Below are 26725 nucleotides of genomic sequence, written 5' to 3'. Positions count from 1 at the left end.
GGACTGGCAAATGAATGGGTTGTCAAACAAATAGATCAATCCTAAATATATAGATTGGTGGATGGATGGAAAGATAGATCAATTATACGTCCATGAATGGTTAAATGGATAAAGGATGAGTAGATGACTGTATGTGTGTATGTATGTATGTATGTATGTATGTATGTATGTATGTATGTATGTATGGATGGATGGATGGATGGATGGATAAAGGATGGGTGGATGTGTAGATGGATGAATATGTGAATGAATTGGTTAGATAGATTGATTATGGATTTATGTATGATTGATAGATTAATTGATAGATGAATGGATGAATGGATGGATCTTGATTTTCCTCTATTTGGGAGTTATAAGGAACATACTCGATACACTTCAGAACATCTTAACTTCCTGACTCCAGCTTACAGCACGTCTACCTGCACCTCCCACATGATCCTCCATGTATACACACCCAACAGTGACTGTGGTTTGTTTGTTTTGGGGTCTGATGGCAGAGAGGACAAAGGTGATGCCAAACCAAGAGTGTTTCCAGATCCAGGGACTTACAAATAGACTTATCATTGCTGTGAATGCAGCAATGCATTCACAGCATATGTTCTTCTGTGACAAAAAAATTTATTAGGGGCTCGGGCTTCGAACGAGCCCCTCTCCTGCATAGCAAGCTATGCAGGAGAGGGGCTCGTGGCGAAGCCACGAGCCCCTAATGCTCTTCCGTTCGCCTCTTTTTTTTTTTTCTTCTTCATCTTCCGGCCAAAACTTTGGCTCGCTTCTCCTCCAAGGGCTTTGAGAAAACCCCCACAAATTATACATCAAAATGTGCGGCTCGGCCGGGAATGGTGTGCTATTATTTTTTTCAGCAATTCGCCAAATTTTGGCCGACTTATTGGCCAAAAACGGCGAAAAATCCCTCATAGAGAATGAATGGGGAACCTAGGAATCTCTCCCTCTCACTGCCCAAAATTTCCACTTACTATGAGATGCTAAGACTTTGGCATACTTCCACTTACAGGCATCATTTTTGCACTAAAATGTTCACTGATCTTTCAGCTCTATGAGTATGACTTTACTTTTTTGATATCTATTACAGTTTTTGAGATTTTACTGTTGAAGCAACATAAACTTTTTGGTTTTTGCCCTGAAACCTCAGCTCCTCCAGTGCGGAATGTCTGAAAGTAGAGTGAGAGAGGCGGCTGATGACAGGTTGCAGCATTCTCCAATGAATTGTCATAACTTCCAAAATCTTCACAGCAGATAAATAAAAACTACATAACGAAGTTCCCTGACATCTCCTGCTTCTTACACAGGGAGTATTTTACCCCAAAAATGTACTGTTTTGCCAAAAAACGCCTCAGTGTGAGTGAAACCGTCACATCCCTGTAATCTGAAGTAATGTTAAAATCTGACCTATATTTCTCATCAACTTGATTCCTAACTACTTTTATACATCACCCTGCTGCGGTCAGTTCTAGTCCTACCAGCTTGTAAAGCATATCATCTTGTTCATCAGAGTCTCCAGATTCTCACAATGTTTTTGTTTTTCTTCTAGCCCTTAGGGTTTCAGCGTAAATGCAGTTTGTTCGGACCTATGTCTAGCCCAAAAACCCAGCTTAAGATCAGTGGATACAAAGGAGTTCCAAAGTTCAACTGCCACTTCACACTCATTATGACATCATGATGATCACCATGGTAACCACACAGCTGTGGGTAATCACTGATTAGGTCTTTGAGGGACAGGGAAACACATGTGTTTCTTTATTATGCCTAAACAGCCAACCCAAACTTTCTTATACACACATACACACGTACAGCCAACCCACACACACACACACACAAACACACACACACACACACACACACACACACACACACACACACACACACACACACACACACACAGTTTTTTTTTCTGGGATTGTAAAATATGTCAGGACGTAGAGTCAAGAAGTGATTAGACTCACAAAAGAAAAATGAAGTTATTAGTTTTGATACCTAGCGCCACTCAGATTCTCCCAGAATCCCTCACAGTCTGTACTGCGCAGACTCTGGCTGCACAACTGCTGCCAATGGCTGCGCCTTTGACGGAGGTATTTTGGCTTAAGAACTGTGCAATTGTAAATGGCGGAGCCACGTTATCCACTATACAGTCTATGTTTGTGACGTATTGCTTTGAAACTAGAATAGTTTAGATATGAAAGTGTACACACACACACACACACACACACACACACACACACACACACACACACACACACACATGAACCCCCTTTCCTTTCAATACTCTCTTTCTCTCTCTCACCCTCGCGCTTTGTCTCCCTCTCGCTGCCTCTCGCTCCCTCTCGCTCCCTCTCTCCCTCACACACACACACACACACACACACACACACACACACACACACACACACACACACACACACACAAGTACTCTAACAAGTTCTTAAGAGCTTATTTGGGGTTAAGGCTTTATAACCAGCCACTCTCCCATGTCTTGTGATATGTAGGTGTATGTTTGTGACATAATGTTTTGGGGCTAGAACAGTAAAGATATGAAAGTGTGCGCTTCATTGTGCATGAGGTAATTTGACACGTGTTGAATCAGAAATAAGAAATGTTAAGGAGTGTTTCGCTATGTCAGTCCGAAACAAGATCTGTTGACATCTGTGTTTCTGAACATTTTCAAGATATGAAAGTGTGCGCGCGAAGCGCGCTTCATTGTTCATGGGATAATTTGACACCTGTTCAATCAGAAGTCAGTACAAAACAAGGTCTGGTCACATCAGTGTTTCTGATGTTTGATGACTGCAAAAAGCCCGGCCGCGGCCCGAGCCCCTCTCACGATTTCCGCGGAAATTGTCTAGTTCTTCTTCTTCTTCTTCTTCTTCTTCTTCATTCTTCCGCCCGCTTTTTTGGACCGCTAAAACTCAGGCAAACTTCAACCGATTTTCACCGTTCAAACTTCAAAACGTGTGTTTCAGTTGGGACAAGGGGGCTATGACTCTTCAGACACTTTTCACAAATACTTTTCGAGATATTTCAGAATTTGTGCGTTTTTTGGTCTCATAGAGATGAATGAGGAATTTTCAAAATTTTCTCCTTTCAGGACATTTTTTCAGCCTGCTTCAAACGCTCCTCATTCAGTCATACATTCAGCTACAAACTCCATTCAAACTTTAAAATATTAAGCTACCTTTTGGCTTCATTCAGTTGGTTTCAAATGTTTCCTAGCATTCATAGTTTCTTCACAATGACCCTTCAAAGGTCATGATGCATTTCAGCTCTTCGAGGCGTTTAACATTGGTGTGTATTGGACGGAATGTTTCGGCTTAGAGCAGGGAGAGGGTGAAACCAAACCTGAAAAATTTCTGGGTAAACTGCTCTTTTGGTCACAATTTTCACTCCACATAGGCATTTTATATATCAAAATGGAGAGAGGCTTGTCCTGCTTCTGAAAAAGTGGTTTTTAAAGCAAAAGGATGGAGCACTTTTTCACAAAATGGCCAACTGTCATGAGAAGTTCAAAAAAATCCCCATATACCTCCATGTTAATTCCTGAGGGGTTTTCTCAGAGATCAGTAAAATTTCCCTCATCTATCTATCGCTCTCGTGGGTTCGTTTCTTGACCTTCATGCATGAAATTTAGACGGACAGCTTCCTCTGGGTCTCAGGATTCCTACGGTGTGTTCATTTTTATTCTAGCCCTCACGGTTTTGGCAAGGTGACAGGAGATTCGGACTCTTGCTTTGCCACAAAATCTTCAGAAGATTACAGTAACAAGGGCAAAGTTGTGCACCTGCACCTGCTGCCCTTGACGAGCTGGTCACCGTGGTAACCTTTGATCTCATGCAGCTGTTTATAGTAACTCATCAAAACATTCAGGAACAAAGACAAGCATGTGTCTGTTAATTTATCAGTGATCACCAATGCAAAATCTGGCTTCAGATAAGCCTCAGCAGACAGGTTGACATGATTGAACACACACACACACACACACACACACACACACACACACACACACACACACACACACACAAACACACACACACACACACACACACACACACAAACACACACACACACACACACACACACACACACACACGCACACACACACACACAGGGCAGAAAGTATCACACTTTAACAGCATTTGACTTCCATTTCCCTGAGTCAGCTCCTTATTTTCCCAGATTTTTTTCTTCTAATTTAAATCCCTTCCTTTAATTTCTGAATTGATTCAGCCATTCAAACTTTTAAATCCAATTTTAGATTGCACTGATTCATGCTTCATGATCATTTTCTTTGTCAGAATTTCAAGCACTTTTACACCCTGATTTCAAAGGGAATGTGTTGGGAATCAACAGACTCCACCAGCTCTCTGATGGCAGTTGGTAAACAATGATCACCATGGCAACATCTGGCTTCAGATGGGCCTCAGCCTACAGGCTTACATGGTTAAAAAACTCACACACAGGACACACAGGATTACATTTTAACAGGGTTTAAGATAGCCGACTTACTTTTCCCCTCAGTCAGGTCATTATTTCCATCAATGTTCTTTAAAATTTCATTCATTCCTTTAATTTTTGAATAGACGCAACCATTTCAACTTTAAATTCATTCATCCATTCCATTTATTTGTCCATTCATTTCCTTTCATCCAAGAGTTCATGGCAGGCTAATTCAGCATTCTGCATTAGCAGTTGAGCGCAAGCTTTTACAGGACTTCTTTAAACAATTTTCAGACATATCCTCAGTCATTCTTGATCAGCATTCTGCATCAGCAGTTGAGCACAAGCTTTTAAAGACTTCATTCAACCATTTTCAGACAAATCTTCAGTCATTCATGTTCAGCGTTCTGCATTAGCATTTCAGTGCAAGCCTTGCATGACTTCATTCAACCATTTTCAGACACATCTTCAGTCATTCATGTTCAGCTTCTGCTTTAGCATTTCAGCGCGAGTTATTTAAGACTTCATTCAGCCATTTTCAGACATATCTTCAGTCATCCATGTTCAGCATTCTGCATTAGCAGTTCAGCGCAAGCTGCTTCAGCATTCTGCATTCACAGCGCAATTTCTTCAGAAATTGCTTTTCTAGTTAATCATACATCTGTTGATTTGTCTTCTCCACCCCTCACAGTGAGATCAGCCAGCGCTCGGGCGAGGAGAACAGAACGAGAGGCGTCAGGCATCACCAGCCCCAGTAAGTAGACTGCAGCCCTGTGCCCTCTGTTTCTGCATCTTTCCATCTGCTCATACAGTCAGTACAGGCTGAACTGATGAAAACCGTGATCTGTGTAAAACATGGACCTGGTCTCAACAACTCCACTCGGTGGGTTTTAAAGAGGTGTTGTTAAAGCCAACAACGGCTGACTTCACTGAACTTTGGATCAACTTCGAAACAATGAAATAAATAAATGAATTTAGTCAAACACCAGATTGTGAAATCTATGCCTTCTAAAGTGTGATATCCTCCACACACGCTCACAGTGTACTCACAGATTGTAAACTGTACAGCGAGACAAACTCACCACAGGAGGCGACATGCGTTTTGCAACAGCTTGCTTACCAGAATTGTAAAATGCAAGCTGTGACTTGAACGTGAGATCATTTCCTTTTGTGTCAGTTTTTGTCATAGTAATCTGAATTGTACGAGCATGCAGGGTGAGTTTAAGACTCACACACTGGCCTCAGGGTGTGTGTTCATTCATTTAAAGACAGCTGGCAGGAGATACAGCAAGCACAGTCAAAATGTAGTGGTTAGTGTGTGTGTTTCGGGTTAAAACCTGGAGTAAATTTTGTTGTTTGTATAATTATGTAGTGGTCCATTTAATACAAAAAGTAAACACAGCAAAAGAGGTAGTATGGAAGCCTTATAGGGTCATATCATTTGCTCTAGATGCCAAATTGTAGTACATGCCATGTCAGGATGTGAGCAGCAGCTGTCTATGTCATTTTTCTGGGTGTGCACAAAATTTGAAAAATGTTCCCCAAATTTTGTGATTCATGATTTTTAATTTTTGTCTGCATTATATGTTTCAAAGATCAGGCAGAAACACTCAGACTCATTCAGATTCAGATTTGAATGAACAGATCCACTCACACAAAGGTTGTTGGGAAGTACTTTAGGCTGTGGATGAGGCCCTGCATGTCAGCAGACCTCCCTGACGCTAGTGCTGTAGCTACGGGGCATAAATGTGTGTGTAGGTGCTCATTGTCATTTGGAGACAGTTGCCCCACACAAAATATGGGCCAACAGGGCAGATTTACGAGCCAGTGGGCGGGAAGATGCTTTACTGTAACCTTAGTTAATGTACACATACACATACACACACGCACACTAACACAAGACACCAGAATTAGTGGTTAAACCCCATCTGGTACTGGTCACATCTTTCTTTTTGACACAGACTTTATATCACAGGATTTAAATGAGCTGTAAAAGTTTACCCTATTGACACATCTAATAATGAATTCATATGAATTTATATGCTTTCCTCAACTCTTGTTTTACCTGGCTCAAGTTCAAAAGAACAAGAGGAAATCACTTCAAGATTTAATGAAAAGCATTGGTTCATCGGTTCTAAGGTCTTCCAAAAGCTGTATTCACACATGCACCGAACCCTTTAAAATTTTGAATAGCTTTGTGCATGAATGCAAACGGACAGATTTTCCCCCCAGTTTTCCTCGACTTTTCTCTGCCAGCCCCTTTGTAAAATTACTGGAGGAGGTTGGGATGAACCATGATGTGAAGGAAGCAGGTAGAAGTCTGGAAAAAAAAAAAAAAAAAAAATCAGGAGAGCATGTGTGAAAGGAGCTGTACTCAAGCTGAATCAACAGGTCTGTGGAGAGGGGTGCAGCTGCAGACTTCCACTCTCAGTGGACTCTCTTGGAGGCTCCACTCCACTCCACCATCAAAGGGAAGGGTCTGCAAAATGTTCCTTAAAAAAAAAAAAAAAACTCAACTTTTTCAGGAATAATCCTTCTAAATCATCACTTCTGGGCCTCTGAAAATGTGTGTCAGTGTTGGAGTAATGTTTTGGTTGCGTCGGGACGTTTCTGGGCAGATAGTAGACGTGGTTACATCAGCCAATCCCAGCACACTTTTCGTATTGATGACAGCAAGTGGAAGAAGCTAATCAGATATGATAGTTAGCTTTCTGCTAACCAGGAATGTGTCAAATACCTGTGATTAGCTTGTGCTAACATACCAAGTCAGGTGCACGGCTCTCGAGTCTCCCACTTGGAAACGTGACGTTTCAGGTAGTTGCTCGGCTAGTGAGTGCATTCACGTAGTCACAGTCTGGGCTGTGGTTGTGATCTGTGTGTTTATTGTTGTGTTTATCAACATGTAACAATTATTCATGCAGACCCTACCTTAAAAACAACAAGGCTTATGCCCTGAGGTAAGGTATTTATTAACAGTTAGGTAGAGCTACGGTTTGAAACCTGACAACAAGCAAACTTATTCAGTTTGTACCGTAGTTTAGTAGCTGGCTATATGTAGCACTATTGGCAGTTTGGTGCTTCTGAGACGTGTCAGTGATGTGTAACATTAGTGAATCCTGGTTATGTCCTACCAGTGCTCATACACCAACTCCAACCTCACCAAGCAGAGCTAACATAGCCTGGCTCTTTATTTTATTGATAGACTCTCAAGTTTGAACAGACCACTGCAGAATAACTGCTGACTGTGGGTTGGAATGAACATTAGCACAAACAGTTTACCTCCTGTGTTAGCCTTTAGCCCATGTTTTAGCCTTTAGCTTGTGTTTTGGCCTTTAGCTTGTGTTTTGACCTTGAGCTTGTGTTTAAGCCTTTGGCCTGTTTTAGCCTTTAGCTTGTGTATGACATTAGACTCCAGTGTCCACCATCACTACAAAATTAATCACAGAAATCGTTTTAAGCAGAGAAAAACACAAATCTCTTCTTACTAAACTCTATCAGCCATCGTGGTGGTGTCAAAGACACTTTGGCTGTATTCAGACCAGAAAAGTCCTTTGGTACACTTGTTTGGTCCAGACCAAAAGCAGACTTTTTTTTTTTTTTTCGTTTAGTGCGGTTCGTATTCAGATTGTACTTTTTGCAAGTGGACTATATTCTGTAAACACATCCACGTGTGTGACGATCAGTGCTCTCATTGGACAGCACTGACAAAGGGCGGCACACAGAATACAGACCTGGAAATGGAGGTAAACATGTGTGTTTGTGCTCTTATTAGAGCTGCAAAATCATTTTCAGTTTCAAGAGCAGCTCCTTCAAAGCAGACTTAACAACACCTTTTCAAATTTTGGAACAGCAAAGACAAATGCGCGCAGCAAGGAGACGCTATGCTCTGTGTGTCCTGACCCACAACATGCTAGCAGTGTGGCTAAACAGAAGACGGAGGATCAGGTATGAACCAAAGACGGTTAGGTTACGGTGGCTTTATAGGCCCAAAAGGCGCATGTATCCTGTAGTTAGTTCGGATGGACCTTGGTTTGTATTCAGACCTGCACCGGAGAACCACAAACCGCACCAGAGTTCGTTTGGAAGCGGACCGAGACCACCTCAAAAAGTGGGTCTCAGTCCGGTTGTTTGGTCCGCACCAGGGCTCGTTTGTGTCTATTCACACCTGCATGAAAAGTCCAGATCAGCGTGGGAAACAAACCCTGGTCCATTTAAAGTAGACCAAACAGTCCAGGTCTGAATACGCCCTTAGACATGCCATAAATCAATCTGGTCCTGCCTGACCTGATCAGTAAGTTAAGAAGAAGTGTTTTGAAATAACCCATAATGGTGCTGATAATCTCATTTAAAAGTGTTGATTAGGATTAGGCATCTAGAAGAGATAATTTTTTAAGATCACCCAGAAACTCTTCACAGGGGCTTTAAATACAGTGAGTGCCTGGCAAATTATGTGTTTTTTTAAATGTTCTTTCATAAATATCCAACACCATGAACATTGTTAGATTTTAGTTAAAAATAATAATAATAACTTAATGGACAAATGTAGCCCTAACATTGAAAACTGTGCTCCTAACTGTTTGAAATGACCTGAATCTCCCTGTGAACAACCTGCCAGTGTCCACTCTAGCTGTCATCTTCAATCATTTGGCCATGAGGGGGCAGCACTGTGCTGATTTATTCTACACCAAATATAGTAAACTGCAGCAGATGGATTAAATCAAAGATTAGTGGAAATATCACTAACATCAATAAAACACACACACACACACACACACACACACACACACACACACACACACACACACACACACACACACACACACACACACACACACACACAAACACACACACACACACACACACACACATTGTCTCACTAGTTGCCAACCTAAGTTCACAAAGACAGGCCACACCCAGGTCAACATGCAATACATACATGCACTACAGCAGTGTGTGTTGCTGGAGCCGTCAGCCTGACATGTCTGAGTGTGTTTGATCTCTCTATCAGGGCTCAGACGCTTGCCATGTGACCTCTGACCCCCCTTTGGTGCAATGTGAGCAGCATGCCGAGGGTTAAGGTTCACATGAGTTTCCTGAATGCAGACACAGGTCACACACACTTCCACTGACACACACACTCCCTCCCGCTCAGTGTTTCTGGAATATTCTCTCAGTCCTCAAAAATAACACAGACACGAGTGCTCTTCTGTATCTAAACATCTTTTAGGAAGTGTGTTTTGATAGTTCCACCCTCACTTCCCTCCTGTATTGTTTTTCAGCGGTGTTTTCACAGGCTATCATCCCTCCGCACATTTGCGAAAGCAGAGCTGTCAGGATCCACCTCGAGGAAGTCTAGACAGAGTTCAAGGAACGTCTTTTCAGTCCAGCATGACCAAGATTGCGGATGGTGTCAAATGAGCGCCCGCACAAGGAACATTTGGAGTTTGCAGACGGAAGCGTCTGCAGGTCCAGCAGGTTATTTTAGTCTGTAAGGAGCCGGTTCATGTCACATGGCAGAGCTAATGGTTTCTATTTTCAAGACACAATGCTGCTTCAGTTTCTCAGTGTCACCAGAGGGGGAAAAAAAGAGAGCTGCAACATATGATCAGCACATGGGGATGTCGTAATTCTGGATTCATTAGCAAGACACACTGAAGGAATAAAAAGTGGGGAGAGGGAGGGAGAGGAAAGGAAAGGGAGAGTAAGAAGAGGAGGAAGAGGAACAAGAGGGAGGGAGGAAGGGAAGTCCAAAAAAAGACAGAGAGGGAAAGAGGGAGTGGGGAGTCAGAGAGCAGAGACTACATGTGGCTGTGGAGGGAGTGATCCGGTTATGGAGGGAGACAAATTCTCAGGTAAGACAAACGCAGCCTGGAGGGACGTTTTCTGTGTCTTTTAAAGTCCTTCCATCATCTTCCTCTCTGTGATCCATGTCTCTCTGTAAGAGCCTGCCTCTCTTCCCCCCTCCATGGTATTTTCCACTCTCTTATTCTGTCCTGTTTGCTGACTGCTTGTTTTCTTTGGGGTTTGGAGCTGGAGCTCTGCATGGTTTGTGGAGCAGCTCAGTGGACCTGTTTAACTTTATCTGTCTCTTTCTGTTAATCTCTTTGCAGGCTTCTTTGTCTCTGTTTGAGCCCTCTGTTTCCACTGTTTCCAGTTCAGTACTTGGTCTCTGAAGGTTGTTGCTCACTTACATTCTCTTCTCTCGTCTTGTCTTTCTTGAAATCATGCTTTTTGTACAGCCCTGTAGAAAAGTATGGGAGAAGGACTTCCCGTGAAATAACTGTCCAGAAAAACAAAACAACAACAAAAAAAACATGTTTATTTCTAAGACATTTCTCTCTGTTTCTCCATCTGCTCTCTCCTATTCTTCTGTGGTGTGAAAACAGGAAGGAGCTCTGTTTGAACAGTACTACTCTTGTCCCTCGTGGCTCTGATCCCACTCTGGCCATCAGTCAGTCCCTCCTTTAGCTAACAGGACAGAGAAAAGCCCACTTCGCTCCACACTTGGCAAACAGAAGTCTGACACATTTTTTGCCCCCCCCCCCCCCCCCCCCCCTGTCTTTATTTACCATGAATAATATTCAGTTTAGACTGATGGCAGTTTTCATCAGTGCTGTCTGCTTCTTAATGGGATTTTTGGGAGTTTCAAACTCTTAAATCAACTGCAGCCAGCATGTTTGTGTTGTGGTTATCTTGCATAACTTGTAGCACCTACCCACTGTGTGAAATCTGGACATAGGTGAGACTGTTGACAAGTGTGCATGTTTGACTCTCCCTCCCTCTCTCACTCCCTCTCTCCCTCTCTCTCTCATTGTGGCCCATGTTTCCAGGTGCTTCCTCTAGGGAGTTGTAACAGCCTTAGCAGGACATTTAGTGTGTATGTTTCCTTATAGATGATTGTTAACTTGTTTATTTATGCACTCACAGTATAGTTGCAGGATTTCCCCAGAAAAGTTGTCGGGGAAAGTTGTCAGGCCTGTGCTAGCAGGGGATAGTCCAGGTGGTTCTGTTAGACTAAGGGTGTATTCAGACCTGGACTGTTTGGTCCACTTTAAACGGACCAGGGTTCGTTTCTCACGCTGGTGCGGACTTTTCATGCAGGTGTGAATAGACACAAACGAACCCTGGTGCGGACCAAACAACCGGACGGAGGCCCACTTTTTGAGGTGGTCTCGGTCCTCTTCCAAACAAACTCTGGTGCGGTTCGTAGTTCTCCGGTGCAGGTCTGAATATAAACCAAGGTCCATCCAAACTAACTACAGGATGCATACACCTTTTGGGCCTATAAAGCCACCGTAACCTAACCATCTTTGGTTCATACCTGATCCTCTGTCTTCTGTTTAGCCACGCTGTTGCTAGCATGTTGTGGGTCAGGACACACAGAGCATAGCGTCTCCTCGCTGCGTGCATTCGTCTTTGCTGTTCCAAAACTTGAAACGATGTTGTTAAGCCTTCTTTGAAGGAGCTGCTCTTGAAACTGAAAATGATTTTGCAGCTCTAATAAGAGCACAAACACATGTTTACCTCCATTTCCAGGTCTGTATAGGTCTGTCCAATGAGAGCACTGATCGTCACACGTGGATGTGTTTACAGAATGTACTCCACTTGCAAAAAGTACAATCTGAATACGAACCGCACCAAATGAAAAAAATAAAGTCCGCTTTTGGTCCGGACCAAACAAGTGGACCAAAGGACTTTTTCTGGTCTGAATACAGCCTGGTGGATTCAAATTGAAAACCTGTCTGGGAGAAATGACACTAAAGCAGGAGTGTTAAAAACTGCACGAGAAGAGGCTCCAGAAGAAACAGAAACAAATACACACCTGTGAAATAAAGATCTTTACAGCTTTATTCTGCACACTCTACTGAAGCTGAATTAATTCATTACTCAGTATTTTGAAGATATTAAGACAAGTTTTACTCAATCAGAGGTACAGCTGACCTGACTGACGGACGGGCACCTCGTAGCTGTCAGTAGCCACGATTACATGAGGAGTTTTTTGTCTTTCTGAATGGAATCTTTCCGAATGACTTTTCTGAAAACAATAGTATACATGGAAAGGAATATTCCAATCTCTGGTCTACATGCGCCGCTGTAATCAAACAGAATAGTCAATGGGGCATGCACAGAAAAACGTAGACATCACGAGATTTATTAAAGCTGGAGGACGACAGTTTGTTTATCACAGTGTTGCAGTACTCCGTATTGATATCGGTTATCAGTCTGCATTCACGCTTTATTTAGAGAATTTTCAGCGCATTACTTTCACACAGAAACACAGCTGAATAAGTCTCTAGTTCTCGATACCAATACCAGATTTTTTGGTGGGAGTCCGTTTATTTGTGTTTTTGGTCAAGTAAAATATGGCCCCGTCTGAGTGCAGAGGAAACCAGCAGAGGAGCAGGGAGGGGGTGTTTGGTGCGAGCGCCCTGGGCTTCTGCTGCACAAAAACACTGCTGTAGGGGTAATTTCTGCCCTAAACCTTGTGATAGGACCCAACTTGTTCCATCCCGGAGTATCACTTTAAAGTAGAAAGGGACTCTGTGGATCGTATAGTTAGGTAATTAATTCCACCATTTAGGAACAACAGAGGAGAAGAGTCTGGCTAAATATTCGGAGCCACATTGGGCTGGGAGCACCAGGCGTCTTTCACAAGCAGAGCGTAGTGGGCGAGAAGGAGTGTAGACCTGGATGAGAGACCCCAGGTAGGCAGAGGCATTCTTGTCAATGTTTAGTAAACTAGAAGAAGAGCTTTGAATTCAAGTGGAGGTGCCACTGGAAGCCAGTGAAGAGAGATTAACAGCAGGGTGGCATGTGCTGTTTTGGGCTGGTTAGAGACCAGATTTGCTTCTGCATTCTGGATCATCTGCAGAAGTTTAAATGTACACGCTGGGAGGCCTGCTAGAGGAGAGCTGCAGGTGCATGAAGTCACAAGGGCCTGTACTAGAAGCTGCGTGGCCTGTTGTGTCAGGTAGGATCTGATCCTTCTGATGTTATAGACGGCAGATCCACAAGCTCGAGCAGTCAAGGCCATGTGAGCCTCAAAGGTCAGCTGGTCATCAATCATGACACCCAGATATCTGTCAAAGTTTGTGGAAACTGCTGGTTGGAGATTCAGAACCAAAGAAGGGGAACATTGTTTTAATATAAAAGGAATCAGTTTATGGAATAATTTTAACAGAGATATTAAAGAGACATCATCAAGCAAGGTGTTTAAAGAAAAATTAAAGCCAGTGGTATCAAGTCAGTGTGTGGTTCTTTTTCTGGTGCTCTGAGAAAAAGTCTTTTTTTTTTCATTTCTTCAACGTAATATGTACTGGAAGATGAAATTGAATTAAGAAGGACCTTTGAGGGAGCTGTTTGACTGCAGCCTATTTATTCATTTATTTTCGATTGATTTGGAATTAAGTGTTTTTGTTTTGGTTTAATGAATGATTTGTGAAAGAAGAACAGATATAATCTTTTATCTGCTCCTTTTCATGCAAAATTTGCGATAAACAATACAAAAATAAAAAAATACTTAAATATTTCAACCTAACAGCCCCTGGAAACCTCTATATATTTTCTAATATGTGTTTGTAAATGAGCTTGTCTTCTGTAATCTGACTAACATCTTTATGTTGCATTGAAAAAAAAAGAAAAATCGACTGTTAAGTGTCCTGATGAGCCAAAACTTTTGATGTTATGGATTTTTGTCGTCAGAGGCGTTATTGTACAGAGATAAACAAAGCCAAAGTTAGTTTGACGGTAAAGTTAATTTCATACAGCATCTTCTTTGTAGCTAATTTGCATGAAAGTGACTGGTTTAGGAAACAGAAGAAGAAAGGGGAACAAAAATCAACTGAGAAGCAATTAAGTTTGTTGGTGCTACACAAATATGGAACCAAAACAGAAAACAGTCCAAACTCTTAACAATCGTAGCTCAGACAAAGGACACTGTGGAGTAATTCACCAACAAAAGCTGAATACATTTTATTACACCCATATGCCCATGCTTAATGTGCTGGTGTATTTTAGGATTGTTCAGATGTGGTTGAATGAAAGACCTGAGGTGGTTTTAATTCTAGAGGCAAGAAGTCTGCAGCTTTTAGATGCAGTGATTCAGTTTGGAAAATAATGAAAAAATGTAACCTGCACTGCAACATCCAGGTCTGTCAGCTGTTTTCTAAAGGCATCATAGCTCTGTTAGCTTCCTGTCTTTAAAAAACAACAACAATAGAGGGTCTACAACATTGAGTTATGCTGTTTATCTTCAGTAAAGAGAGATAACATTAAAAAAATAATAATTGTGAGAGGATTTAAATCTGTTTTTCAGCTCAGCTGATCAAAAACTTTATAAAACATGGACATGGCCTCAGCGACGCATTTGGAAACCATGTTGGAAAAAGTGACTCAAGGTGGCGCAGAGGCCGCCAAATGAATCTGGGTTACTGGCGAAGACCTGGGTACCTGTCAGTCAAACCAGCTGTGTCCCAAACTCCACCAACTGTTAATGAGAAATGCTTTAGTTTTATTCACATGATTACAATTTACTGAAACGTGTTCTTTCTGGTCTGGACCCGTTGTATGAATACGTTACATCCTCCACTTGGATTAATTCACTTCTCCTCACTGATGTTCCTCCCTCTGGGTGGTGATGCTGACTTTGCACGGCTCCCTTTGTTTCCTGTGATTTTTTTCCCATGAGTCGGAGCGATGAACGGAAACTGTCCATCGCCCACTCTGAGATTATGAATAACGGTGCTGACGTGTCCTGTTGGTTCCAGTCACAGTGAGGTCAGCTGATGTTTGAGGGAAGTCTGTTTGACACAGACGTAGTCAGGCCTGGCTGAGACCTCAGGGTCAGGGCTGGAACAGCAGAAATGTCAGATAACTGAGCTGACCGTCATGGAAAGCTTCTTAATGCTTCTGTTGAAAGACAGAAAACTCTGCAGTATGCATGCCAGGCCAGTAGCTGCTGGTGTAAGTTTATCATGGGACCAGCAGATGGCTGAGAAAAAAAACATTCACACAAATACATTTGTGTACATTTAGGCTCTGGTGTCAGTTTTCACAGGACGTGCACCTTACCAGTTACACATTTGTTGTGTTACGTCTCAGAGGTCACTTTTCAACAAACTTTTTTTTGCCTTTCTTTTCATTTTTGGAGACTTGTATGACTTTGTACTAAGAATTGATAGAGTGAGAAACTGGGAGGGATAGTGTGGACAAACATAGAGCATGCACATTTTTTCTTTTAGAAAAATACTCATAATATATGCAAAGATTATGATACTATCAAAGCAAATGTGATTTTAAAAAGTGCCTTAAATCCAGCTTTGATTGGCTTACATTAAAATCTCAGTGTTGGTTTCTCTGATTCGTCTGGACCAAAATTTCCTATTTGATTCAATTTTGTTTCATCTGATGCTTTATATATATATATATATATATATATATATATATATATATATATATATATATATATATATATATATATATATATATATATAGTTTAGTTTATATGTTTATTGTTCCGTGGACAGTCCCCTTTAATTCACTATGCAGCAAAAGGGGCAGCTTAAGCCTGTACAGCTAATTTCCAGCCGTAGTCCCTGGCCATTGGTTTAATAGGCAGCCCACAATGTAATTGTTAAAAGTTAAGATACAATTAAACACAAAAGAAAATGTATAAAAGAGACATACAACTTATCACACAAAATTAGAAAAGACACACAGCAATTTATGCATTAAAAGGCAAGACTGAGACAACAAAGCGTGAAGAAATAATCATAGAAACCACATTCAAAGCACGGATAAAACATTTCATTAAGACATTGAATTAAGGCAGGTAGCATCAATGACTATGTCACATCCAACACAGGTTTTCCCATTTGTCCAGGATTAGTGTCTACACTTGTAGTTGTCTATAAGCCAAAATTTGAGATGGGATATAAAAGTGGAGTATTCATGGATGTATTTGATAGTGTTGGGCATTGAATTCCAATGTTGTATTGCTCTGACAGAAAATGATTGCTGACCAAAAGTGTCCTTTCTGAATGGAATTAGAGGAAAACCTCTCTCTCTCTCTCTCTCTCTCTCTCTCTCTCTCTCTCTCTCTCTCTCTCTCTATATATATATATATATATATATATATATATATATATATATATATATATATACATATTTATATAGATAGATAGATAGATAGATAGATAGATAGATAGATAGATAGATAGATAGATAGATAGATAGATTTACTGTTTTCATACACTTTTAACAGGTTTTCAAGAAAACAATTTATGCCGATGAGATGGAGGCCTTTAAAACTCACGGGTCACATTTGATACGTTCGGTGTTATAGGGTTAAGTCCTTTACTCTGCAGAACCACAGCAAGTTTGTTTATAAGTTTTGAAAAAAGCAAAGCAAAACAAAACTTTTCTCATCCTGAGTCATTCTCATGGTCCTTATTTTATCATGTTACATGTCACCCCAAGGTGTGTTTCAACTGTCTCAAACCATGGGGTCAGTTGTAACATGACATTCTTTGTTTTTTGAGATGGGGCCATGCATTTCCTGTTTATGCTGCACAGACAGTTTCGAGGCCATTTATTGGCAGAGACTTAAAGCTTGTTTGAAGACACTGGGTTAAAAGAGCTCAAAGTTAAAGACAGAGATGTCAAAAATGTTACAAGTGTCCCCAGCCTCCCCTATGGTAAAAAATATATGTCTATGAGCCTTCTTGGCCACTTCTTTATCCCTATGACAACAGTGATTATCTTGCTTCTGTCTGTTAAATATGCAACATACACATTCACCACTAGGTGGAGGTGTACAGTTGAAAAGCTTCTTAGTATTCCCTTTACATTGACCTCTCTCTTTCTGCTTTGTTTCTGCTTTGTTTTCAACCTTTGACTGCTTTGAGTGTCCCTCTCTGTGAGTGTAAGAAGAGTTTTTATGAAGGTTAGCTGAGGCCACGCACCTCGTGGTGAGACACGGTAGGCTTCGCTGGGTGAGTCATTGTGGCAACACGCTGAGTGGATCAACACAAGAATTCTATTTCACAGAGTTTTCTACCAGGTTAGTCATTTAATTAAAAAGAAGGGAGACAGAGAGAGACTAAAGGAGAATCCTGTTGGATGGAGGACAGCTGCTCTCTTTATTTAGGCAGCAGCATGTGTGCAGACAGTCGATACACTCACTCAATCATATAGCCCATGCTCACTGCAAAGAAAACCACAGAGCAAGAGTAATTGAAGGGGTTTGCCAGTGTGTGTGTGTGTGTGTGTGTGTGTGTGTGTGTGTGTGTGTGTGTGTGTGTGTGTGTGTGTGTGTGTGTGTGTGTGTGTGTGTGTGTGTGTGTGTGTGTGTTTCTTTCTAACAGGTGCTGTGTTTGATTAAAGTTAGCAGGGCCTGGCTGGGTGCTGCTGTGTAACATTTGCTTGAGGGCAGCTGCTGTTGCTACAGCTTTGCATAAACTTTACACAGAGCTCATTCACCGTGTGGTCTCTGAGGCCACAGCACAGGGTTTCATACGTGTATTACCAGTCACCAAATATTACAGAGAGTTGCCGCCAAAGTTATGTGAGCAGCTATATGCTCACTTCCAACTAAACGTTGCCAAAAAGAAAAAAAAAAAAAAACCTACCATGGCATCACTTGTTTTTCTGCTGTATGCCTTTATTTTAAGACTTGAGGTTTTACTGACTCCATGTTTATTTTCTGCAGCCACAGATGACCTTAAGTGGAAGAGGGGATTGGGCTAAAAATATATGGAAAGATTAACAAAAATGGGTCCAGATATTTTCACTTCATGTCTATTTCAAAGTTTCTAAAGCAAAGTTTGTCTTTAGTTTAACTTTTGATCCATCACTTTTCACTTATATGTTTTTCTGGATATGTCAACCTTTAACCTTGTTTTCTATCATAAGTAGAGTAACCAGCCAGCAAACCTGTTCCACAAAACGCAAACAAGATAACTGATCAAAACTGGTCCTGTCCTCATCTCAGAGTGAAAGTGTACATAAATGCACTTTTACAGAAGAACTGCAGAAGAGGTACACCACTTTTCCTTGCGTTGTGACTGGTGGTCAGCTTTGGGTATTTTGTAGTATCTCTGAGAGGCTACGTAGGGCTCAATCAGAAGAATTTACATTATACAGACAGAAATCTTTGGGCTTCACTTTGCCTCAGATGAATTCGCTAATAACAGGCGGACACTGTGCGATTTTGAGGGGATTTAATCACAATTTTGCTGTCGCAGACAAGGTTATAATAGTTTTAGATTTGTCATTATAGTTTAGTTTTAGTTAGTTTTGAATTTTTTTTTCCATTACAGTTTAGTTTTAATTAGCTTTAGAGCGGGCATTGTGGTTTTTATTTAGTTTTGATTTTTGCAACAAGGCTTAGTTTTAGTTTAGTTTTAGTTTAGTTTTCGTTTTTTCATACTTAAAGGGATAGTTCAGTTTTTTTGAAGTGGGGTTGTATGAGCTCTATGTGACCACTAAGGACATTGGATATAGTAGAAAGTTGTCTCCTCTCCCTCAGTAAGACACAAACATTAATTGATGTTGACGAGGAAATAGACGCTAACAGGGACAGACGGTACCAAATTCAAAGGCTATTTTCTCTGCCCACAAGAACTAAAATCAAAAAGTAATACCACAGTTTAAGAGTACGATACATAAAATATTTTTTAAGTACATTAAGTCTTCGGAAATATAAACATTTATCTGGACCTAACTAACTCACCTGTCCTTACGCGCAGCGCTAGTGCGCTCCGTCCCCCCTCCTTTCTTTCAGCTTCTTCTGACCTGGCTGCAGCTGCCTTTAAAACAAATGTATATATATATATATATATATATATATATATATATATATATATATATATATATATATATATATATATATAAACTTTGTATAAAAAATAAAAAAATAAATTATATAAAAATAATGTTAACCTAAATTACATAAAAATAATATAAACAAAAACAATGTAAAACTATATAATATGAGCTTTTATATTTAGAAACTTGGACTCTGTAACATGAAAGGCAGACTTAAATACAGTTAAAGTCAGACTCACATAAAATTAAACTATTACAGACGCTCTGATTCATTGCTCCACTACGTTTCGTTGCAGCACAGCGCACAGCCAGTCAGTGCAGTAAACAAGCACGACCCAGTACGTCGTTATGATGGTGCTATATGGCGCTAACAACTGCCTCAAACCGTTGTAACATTGGTTGGGAAAATGTGTTGGATTGATTTAAATTCTAGGCTATTAATATTGTCAGAAACTAAAACCAAGGGCATTTTCTCTATAATTTTGGTAAGTTTCAGTTAGTTTTGTGAACACAAGATACAGTTTTAGTTTACTTATCGTTTTTGTTTTCTTTTCTAGTTTTTATTAGTTTGAGTTAACTGCAATGTAATTAAAATTTTAGTCTTCATTTTCAGTTTCGTTTTAGTTAACTATTATAACCTTGGTTGCAGACCACGCTGCGTCATCGTGGAAATATTGTAGCATCGGGATATCAGGTCGGGAGGTTGTAAGCCGCACAGTGTGAGAAGACTCATGAGGAAGGATGAATTGCTGCTACGTTCTAACGATAATGCTGCGACCTCCCAATCAAACTTCTGGCATGTCAGACATTTTCACCGTAGCTTGTACAGTGTGAGTGGTGTTACGTCACGATTCTATCATTCATTCATTAGGAACTATGTTCATCATAACGTTATCGGGTACAGATGAGGAATTTGCCGGGGCAGTATGGTGTTTAAAGCAACATTGGCTGGCTAATGCTAACGTGAAACTATCATAGCTACTGTAAAACAATATATAGTTTAACATTAACGTTACTTCAAGCTCCTGATGAAGGATGGACATCCCATACCGACCACATCTCCTCCTCAGCCATTCACGTACCCAAATCCTTTTCTTTCTTTTTTTTTTTTTTAGTTTCAGCGCACAAGACAGCGCACACAACTGCAACAACTTGCTGCCTGCTCGCCATCTTGTTGTCAGGCACGCTGTGGTTGTCATAGGAACTAGGAACCTTTGTTTTTCATTGTTCACACTCAACCACGTTGTGCCGTCACACGCCGACTGATGCCGACAAGTAGTCATGGCTGTCAATAATCATGGCTGACAGCAGTCGTACAGCATGTCGTAGGGTCAAATAGAGTACGAGTGACAAACCTGGTCGTGCAGTGGGAGCATTTCCCCGACAGTCAGATTTCTAAAATCGCACAGTGTCTGCCCGGCATAAGTGTACGTATTTTCTAAGGCTTTTTTGTAGTTTGTTAAACAGAAATCAAAATATGAGCTTTAATTTGCAATGAAAAATTCCTTTAAAGATGCTGTGAGGAGTATCAGTTTTAATCAGACTGCAGCGCCACCTTTTGACCCGGAGTCTGACGCACACTGTGGTGAGGACGTGACTTTTAACAAGGTGTGTGTTTGTTTTGGAAATGAAAGGAGATCAGATCTTTTAAAATCTATTTTTCTTTGTTCAAGGCAACTTTTTACCAGATACAACTCCACAAGGTAAGGTATTTATCAACAGTTATGTGGAGCTATGCTTTGAAATGTGACAACAAGCAAACTTTGTCAGTTTCTACCATAGGTTAGTAGATATAGTTAGCCCTACTCACAGCCTGGGGCTCCAACACATGTCTGTAATGTGTAACGTTGAATCCTGGTTATGTCTTGTCATCTACCAAGAAGAGCTAACATTACCTCACTGTTCATTTTATTGATAGACTCTCAAGTTATAACAGACCACTGCAGAATAACTGCTGACTGTGGGAAACACAGATCTCTCTTCTCACTACTAAACCTCATCAGCCGGCGTGGTATTGTCATGGAGACTTGGTTGGCTGTACATCAAGCTGGTCTTACCTGACCCGATCAACCCGACCCAGGAGACTAAAAAGTAGCATTTGGGAATAATCTGTATTGGTGCTAATAATCTCATTTTAAAGTATGGATAAGGATCAGGCTTATAATTAAAAAGGAGACTTATACAAGATCACTTAGAAACTCCTCAAAGCCTCTTTAAGGCTCCCATATCACAAACAAACAGAAAGTTAAGCTCAGTAACTGATAGGCCTGTCACGATAATCAATAAATCAATTAACCGAACGATTAATAAAAACGTCCTCGGTAAGTTTGCCTCAATAAACTGACACGTGCATGCATGTTTGTTTTCCTCCTCTCTTTAGACCAAAGAGGCGGAATGAGAAGATGGCTCACTACGTCTATCTTTCCTAACATCGGGGTGCATAGGTTCTATAGTAGATTTAGTGGATTTATAGCGGAGTGAGCATCTGTCAAAAATGCGATCTTTGGGGTGAAGACGGGGCTGCTCACGTGTACACACGGAGAGAGCTGAAGCGAGCGTCCTAAGGGGTAAGGAGGAAACACACGCTAATATGAGTGATGGCACGAAAGATACGGTTCTTAAGCCGCCTGCCACAGTCCCAGTGTGGGAATATTTTGTTTTTTATCAGAATGAACAAAGTGTGAGCTCATGAACACCAACTAGCTAATACGTCGCATTAGTTTGAAAATAGTGGCGACGAAGAAGAAGAAGGAGCGGTGCAGCGGAGCCTTGTTCTTTGACAATCCGCTCTTACTGAGGCTTTTGGTCTGCAAAGTAAATAGAAATAAAAGCGCCAAATGGTGGGCGCTCAAAGACAGCTACATTGCCAAAGAATTGCAGCCCTTCAATACGGTTGAAAGCCAGAAATGTTCAAAATGTTTGACAGATTGACTGGGAAAAAGGACATGTTACAAACAATTCAGGAACTGTATAAACTCCCTTTTATTTAGGCTATAGTTTTTATTGTTGTTGTTTTTTTTTTTTGGAGTTTTGTTTTTTCTTTAGAGACAGGGTCTTTGTTTTATTGTTTTTGATTGGTATTAATTATTTTCACTGACATGTATTTTTTTTTTTCTAAAAATAGAGTCCATTTCATTTTCATTGTATTTTTTTTCTCTTTCTTGTTTGTTAAATTTTTTATATTTTTCGTTTAATTTATTTTATTTAAAAGATCCTGACCTTTTAATTACAGTTAAATACTCTTAAGAAATTAAAGTTTCTTGCTTTTGATATGGTGTACTCACTTTATTATCCTATTTATCATAATTACATCAATGAAAAAATGGGGGAAAAAAATCAAAATAATATTGATAATAATATTGTTTATCGCCAATAATATTTTGGAAAACCATCATCTAGCAAGATTTGTTATCGTGACAGGCCTAGTAACTGATTTAGCTGAAGTGGTAGCAGCTCCTGCTGCCATACCTGTAATTATACAATGATTGAAGCCTTATTATTGTGAAAATGGGTGAGTTATTAACATATCTCCCCACATATTGTCTTAAACAGAGACATATGTTAGAGATACCAACAACTTTTCTTTGTACCAGGCTTTGAACATTTGCTGTCTTGCTGTGAACTTGGGTATTTAGACCTTGGACTCCACATAGACTGACTAACCTTTGGGACCACTCTCAAGTGGCCACTTGAGGACAGTTTTTCACCCCTTCATGTGAGCTTTCTCAGCTCCAGAGGCTGCATGTCAGCGGTCACTTATCACCCTCAGCTGTGTAAGTGTTTTAAGTCTTTCGTCTGCAAACATTTTTAACATTTTGGACTGTTGCTCATCCCCACAGCACTGCTTTCCCTCACCATTTATTCCCACACTCAGCTGAAAGCAGCAAGCCTACACTGAAAGCCAGGCACTTCTCTGGTTGTGTTTACTGTACAGAGCTGCTGATTCCATTAGTCATGCTAACCCTGCTCTCCTTCTCTGGCTCTGCCCTCTCACACAGAGCAGGGGGAATCTTCCTGATCCTTGTTTCTATTAAAGCCATGAGAGGCAGTCAGCGTCACTTCACTTCTGTCTTTTTTCCTTTTTTTTTTTCTTGGCACACCTCTCTCCACATTTCCTCTTCTCTGAAGTCACAGTCCAGGTAGAGCCGTTTATTATGGAGGTTGCCATGTAAACAGAGCAGCGGTAACCAGTCAGCCCTGATCAGGGACATCCAAGACACACACACACACACATACATGAACAAAGAACACATGCAATCAATGCACACACTGGCCAACAGACAGCACTCACACATCTGACCTCCTTCAGATGGCTTATGAGATACAGACTGACTCATGGGCGATTGTCTGCATCCAGGCCGACAAAGCCTTTGTTGTTTTAGGATGAACTCAGCAGGATGCTGGGCTTTCCTCTGTCGCTGACACTCATAATGTGTAACAAAGAGATGGCTGTCTAAACCTGACTTAATTGGATCATTATTCACTTCATAAAACTGGGCCATGCTCTCCTGAATGAGCAGATGTATTGCAAGAAAACTGCTCTTTAGAATCACTGCATTCACAATCATCTGCTTTTTAGACATCAAGGTGCTAATCTCACTTTGTCCTTTGATGTTATAGCAAACTATTCACGTAATACGTTACATTTTATGTTCTTTTCAGACATTTTCTTGTGTTTTAAGGAGTGAAACAAGGTTAGTGTGAGTTAAAGTCCTGTATTGAGGTTTAACCCTGATTCAATGATAAGGATTCGGACATTCCTTGAAACACATGGAAAAGAAAGGGAAATACAGAGTCACAGCAGCAAGACAAGAAAGTATATAGTGCAAAAAAATCAGGAATATATAAATAGAATAATACAATAAGTGTCAATTAGGAATATAGAAACAAAAGTCCATTAGAGACGACAACTCGGCCATCATTCTCCAGTCAGCCTCCAGGATTAGCACGGCTAGCTCGTCTATCTTACTGGAAATAGATCTTACTTCCCCCATAAAAATGGATGGAAGGACAGGTCGATGCTGTCTCTTCCTAGCTCACACCACAGCTCACTCCTTCTCAGCTCGCAGAGAACACCAGTCACAGCTGAAATCTTGTGTAAACAATGCAACCTTGGTGGTATGTAAGATCTCCAGACACACATAGGTGCAAAAATAAAAAAGGAAACACAACACTGCAAACACAACCAGTTTGGTGTCAATGTCCAACAAATGAGGCATAATAAGTAAAGAAAGGTTTCAAATACAAAGAGAACTGAAGAGACAAAAAAAACATCACTGAAGAGAGCTGCTGTAACAAGCAGCCATATTGCATATTGATTACATAAACTTCAAGGAAATGACCACAAAGGGCTCTAATTTCATGGCGCAGTGCACGGGGCGCAAGCCTGGCGCACCCCGCGCAGTGTTAATTTTGTGCGCTGCCAATTTGACAATTTGGTAGACCGTCTGTGCAGAGATAGGTGTGACGACGCACCAGGGGGAGTTGATGGCGCACCAGGAGGAGGTGTCAGCAGATTCATGTTGGCGCAGCGACAATTTCGTGACAAAAACAGCGCAGAAAGTGCGCTGAAAGCTCGCCAGCTCCAACCTGGTCAATTTTCGGCGCAAAGCGGAGTGCACCCTCCACAGCTGTAATGTGGTGACAGGCGCACATGTGCACACGTGTCAACAAAGCCTCAGAGGCAGGTTTCCAGAGTGTCAGGCATGTCAGGCACATTTTAATGCAATAAACAATCACAGCAATCACTATTTAATGAAACCGTCTAAACCAGCATGTACATTTATATCTAACTGTCCCATCACATCTGATGTCAGATTCAAGCCGTTTAATTGAAATCAGCTGGAGCAGTGATGCAAACTAACGCCTTCACATCTCTCAGTCAACCACAAACAGCCACATCATCCCAGGCAGAGTATATTTGGCTTCTATTATCTCATGAAATTCAAAAGAAAAAAAGACTGCTTGCTGAATAACGGTACGACACTCAGATTTGTATTAAGGATTTACCTGTGATTGCCAAAATATCTCTGGATTAATCTTTATTGTAAACGTGATCTAAATAGATGGAGTACATTATTGCAAGGAGGATGAGGAGGAGGAGGTACCGGGAGAGGATATATCACCAAAGGCTCTGCTATTTGGCGATGACAGACCAGGAATGCAGGTGGATCACAAGCATGATAAATCTATTTGCTCACTTTAGTGTTTAAATTTAACTGTCCCTTCATTTCACTCCTATTCACGACACAGGAACAGATTACATCTGTCCCGCAAGGTGGTCGACATGGTGAATCGCATCGTGGCCACCATGTGCCTCCTTTGATCACTGAGCTTTCTTTTGCCCCATCTCCTTACATCATTGAACCGCTTTTTACACTGAGCGGCAGTTCTCAGAATATCTGGACAAACCTGATTAACAGTATTTGTAAATTCACCCCAGGCTGTTTTTGCATCATCAGCCCGTGGAGGTCTGTTCACAGTACCATATATTCTGGTACTGCGAGCTTGAACCTCCCGGACCAATACATCAGTTTCCTCCTGGGAGAAGTTAGGCTGCTTGGAGCTGCTGCTGCCATCGTCGTCCATGATAAAATGAAATTGTCACTGCGCCTTGGCCGCAACGCATTTAAAGGTGAGGAGAGGCGCTCATTTGATTGGTGAAGACAGCGCTCGGCTGTGTTAAACCCACTCACGGCTTTTCTCCTCCCTCTCTGCCATTTGCGCAGAGGGAGGCGTGGATGCGCTCCTCTGCGCCTCTCTGCACCTTGAGTGTTGCCTCTCTTGGCACTGCAGGAAACTTGCAAAGAGCCCAAAATGTTTTTTTTTCTAGACGCATTTCCTGAAAAACTCACTCCATGTTTCAGTTATCCAGATCATGTTGTATTGATTAAAACTTTATTACAGCTCCAAAGCACTGTTTGTGTTGTGAGGTTTAGGCTCCAAACATTTTATTACTCTGAGCAGATTAACAATACAGCAGAAATTAGGGGGTGATGACATGAAATCTCACACCAACTGCAGTCAGAGTCTGGACTTAGAGTGATAACAGACTAGATCGACAACCTCACTGTGAGGATAGTTGGTCAGGGGATTCAGAGAATGGTACAAGGCAGATGTCAAAGGTGTCTCCTAAAACTCATGGGTGTTGCTCCATTTTTGGCTCATAACATCTTAAGGATTTTATCCCCACTGTCAGGTCAGTGTGCTTTATGATGAGTCTGAAACAGAAAGACCGAAGCACAGACTTGAGGACTTGTTGTCGTCTTTGTGTGTGTTCAACCTACTGTTGCCCTGGCACTGCTCGAGTAACTGTCACTGCAGCCCGGCCTCTGTTTATGGATGTTCTCCTCCTCCTCCTCCTCCTCCTGTTCTGCTCCTCACATTTTTCAGCCCTCATGAGGGGCTCTTCACAGTGGTGGTGATCTGGGTTTCTTCAAGCAGTTAGCTGTCT

At 41.2% G+C, this 26725-nt stretch overlaps 1 protein-coding gene across 1 annotated transcript in view; it reads left to right on the top strand.

The window, feature by feature from the left end:
- Window positions 1–10177: 10177 nt before the first annotated feature.
- septin9a (septin 9a) overlaps window positions 10178–26725 on the top strand; it is a 117248-nt gene continuing 100700 nt past the window's right edge. The window contains exon 1 of the mRNA XM_074696438.1: window positions 10178–10298. Within this exon, the coding sequence (XP_074552539.1) occupies window positions 10277–10298 (22 nt within the window). The 5' untranslated portion in view covers window positions 10178–10276. The remainder of the gene's footprint in view (window positions 10299–26725) is intronic.

The sequence above is a fragment of the Halichoeres trimaculatus genome, unplaced genomic scaffold (assembly GCF_033239565.1).
Source record: "Halichoeres trimaculatus isolate MK-OKI-2021-1 unplaced genomic scaffold, fHalTri1.1 fHalTri1_scaffold_20, whole genome shotgun sequence".
Taxonomy (NCBI): domain Eukaryota; kingdom Metazoa; phylum Chordata; class Actinopteri; order Labriformes; family Labridae; genus Halichoeres; species Halichoeres trimaculatus.
The sequence above is the reverse complement of the archived record's forward strand: the minus strand, read 5'-3'. Positions and strand labels throughout refer to the sequence as shown.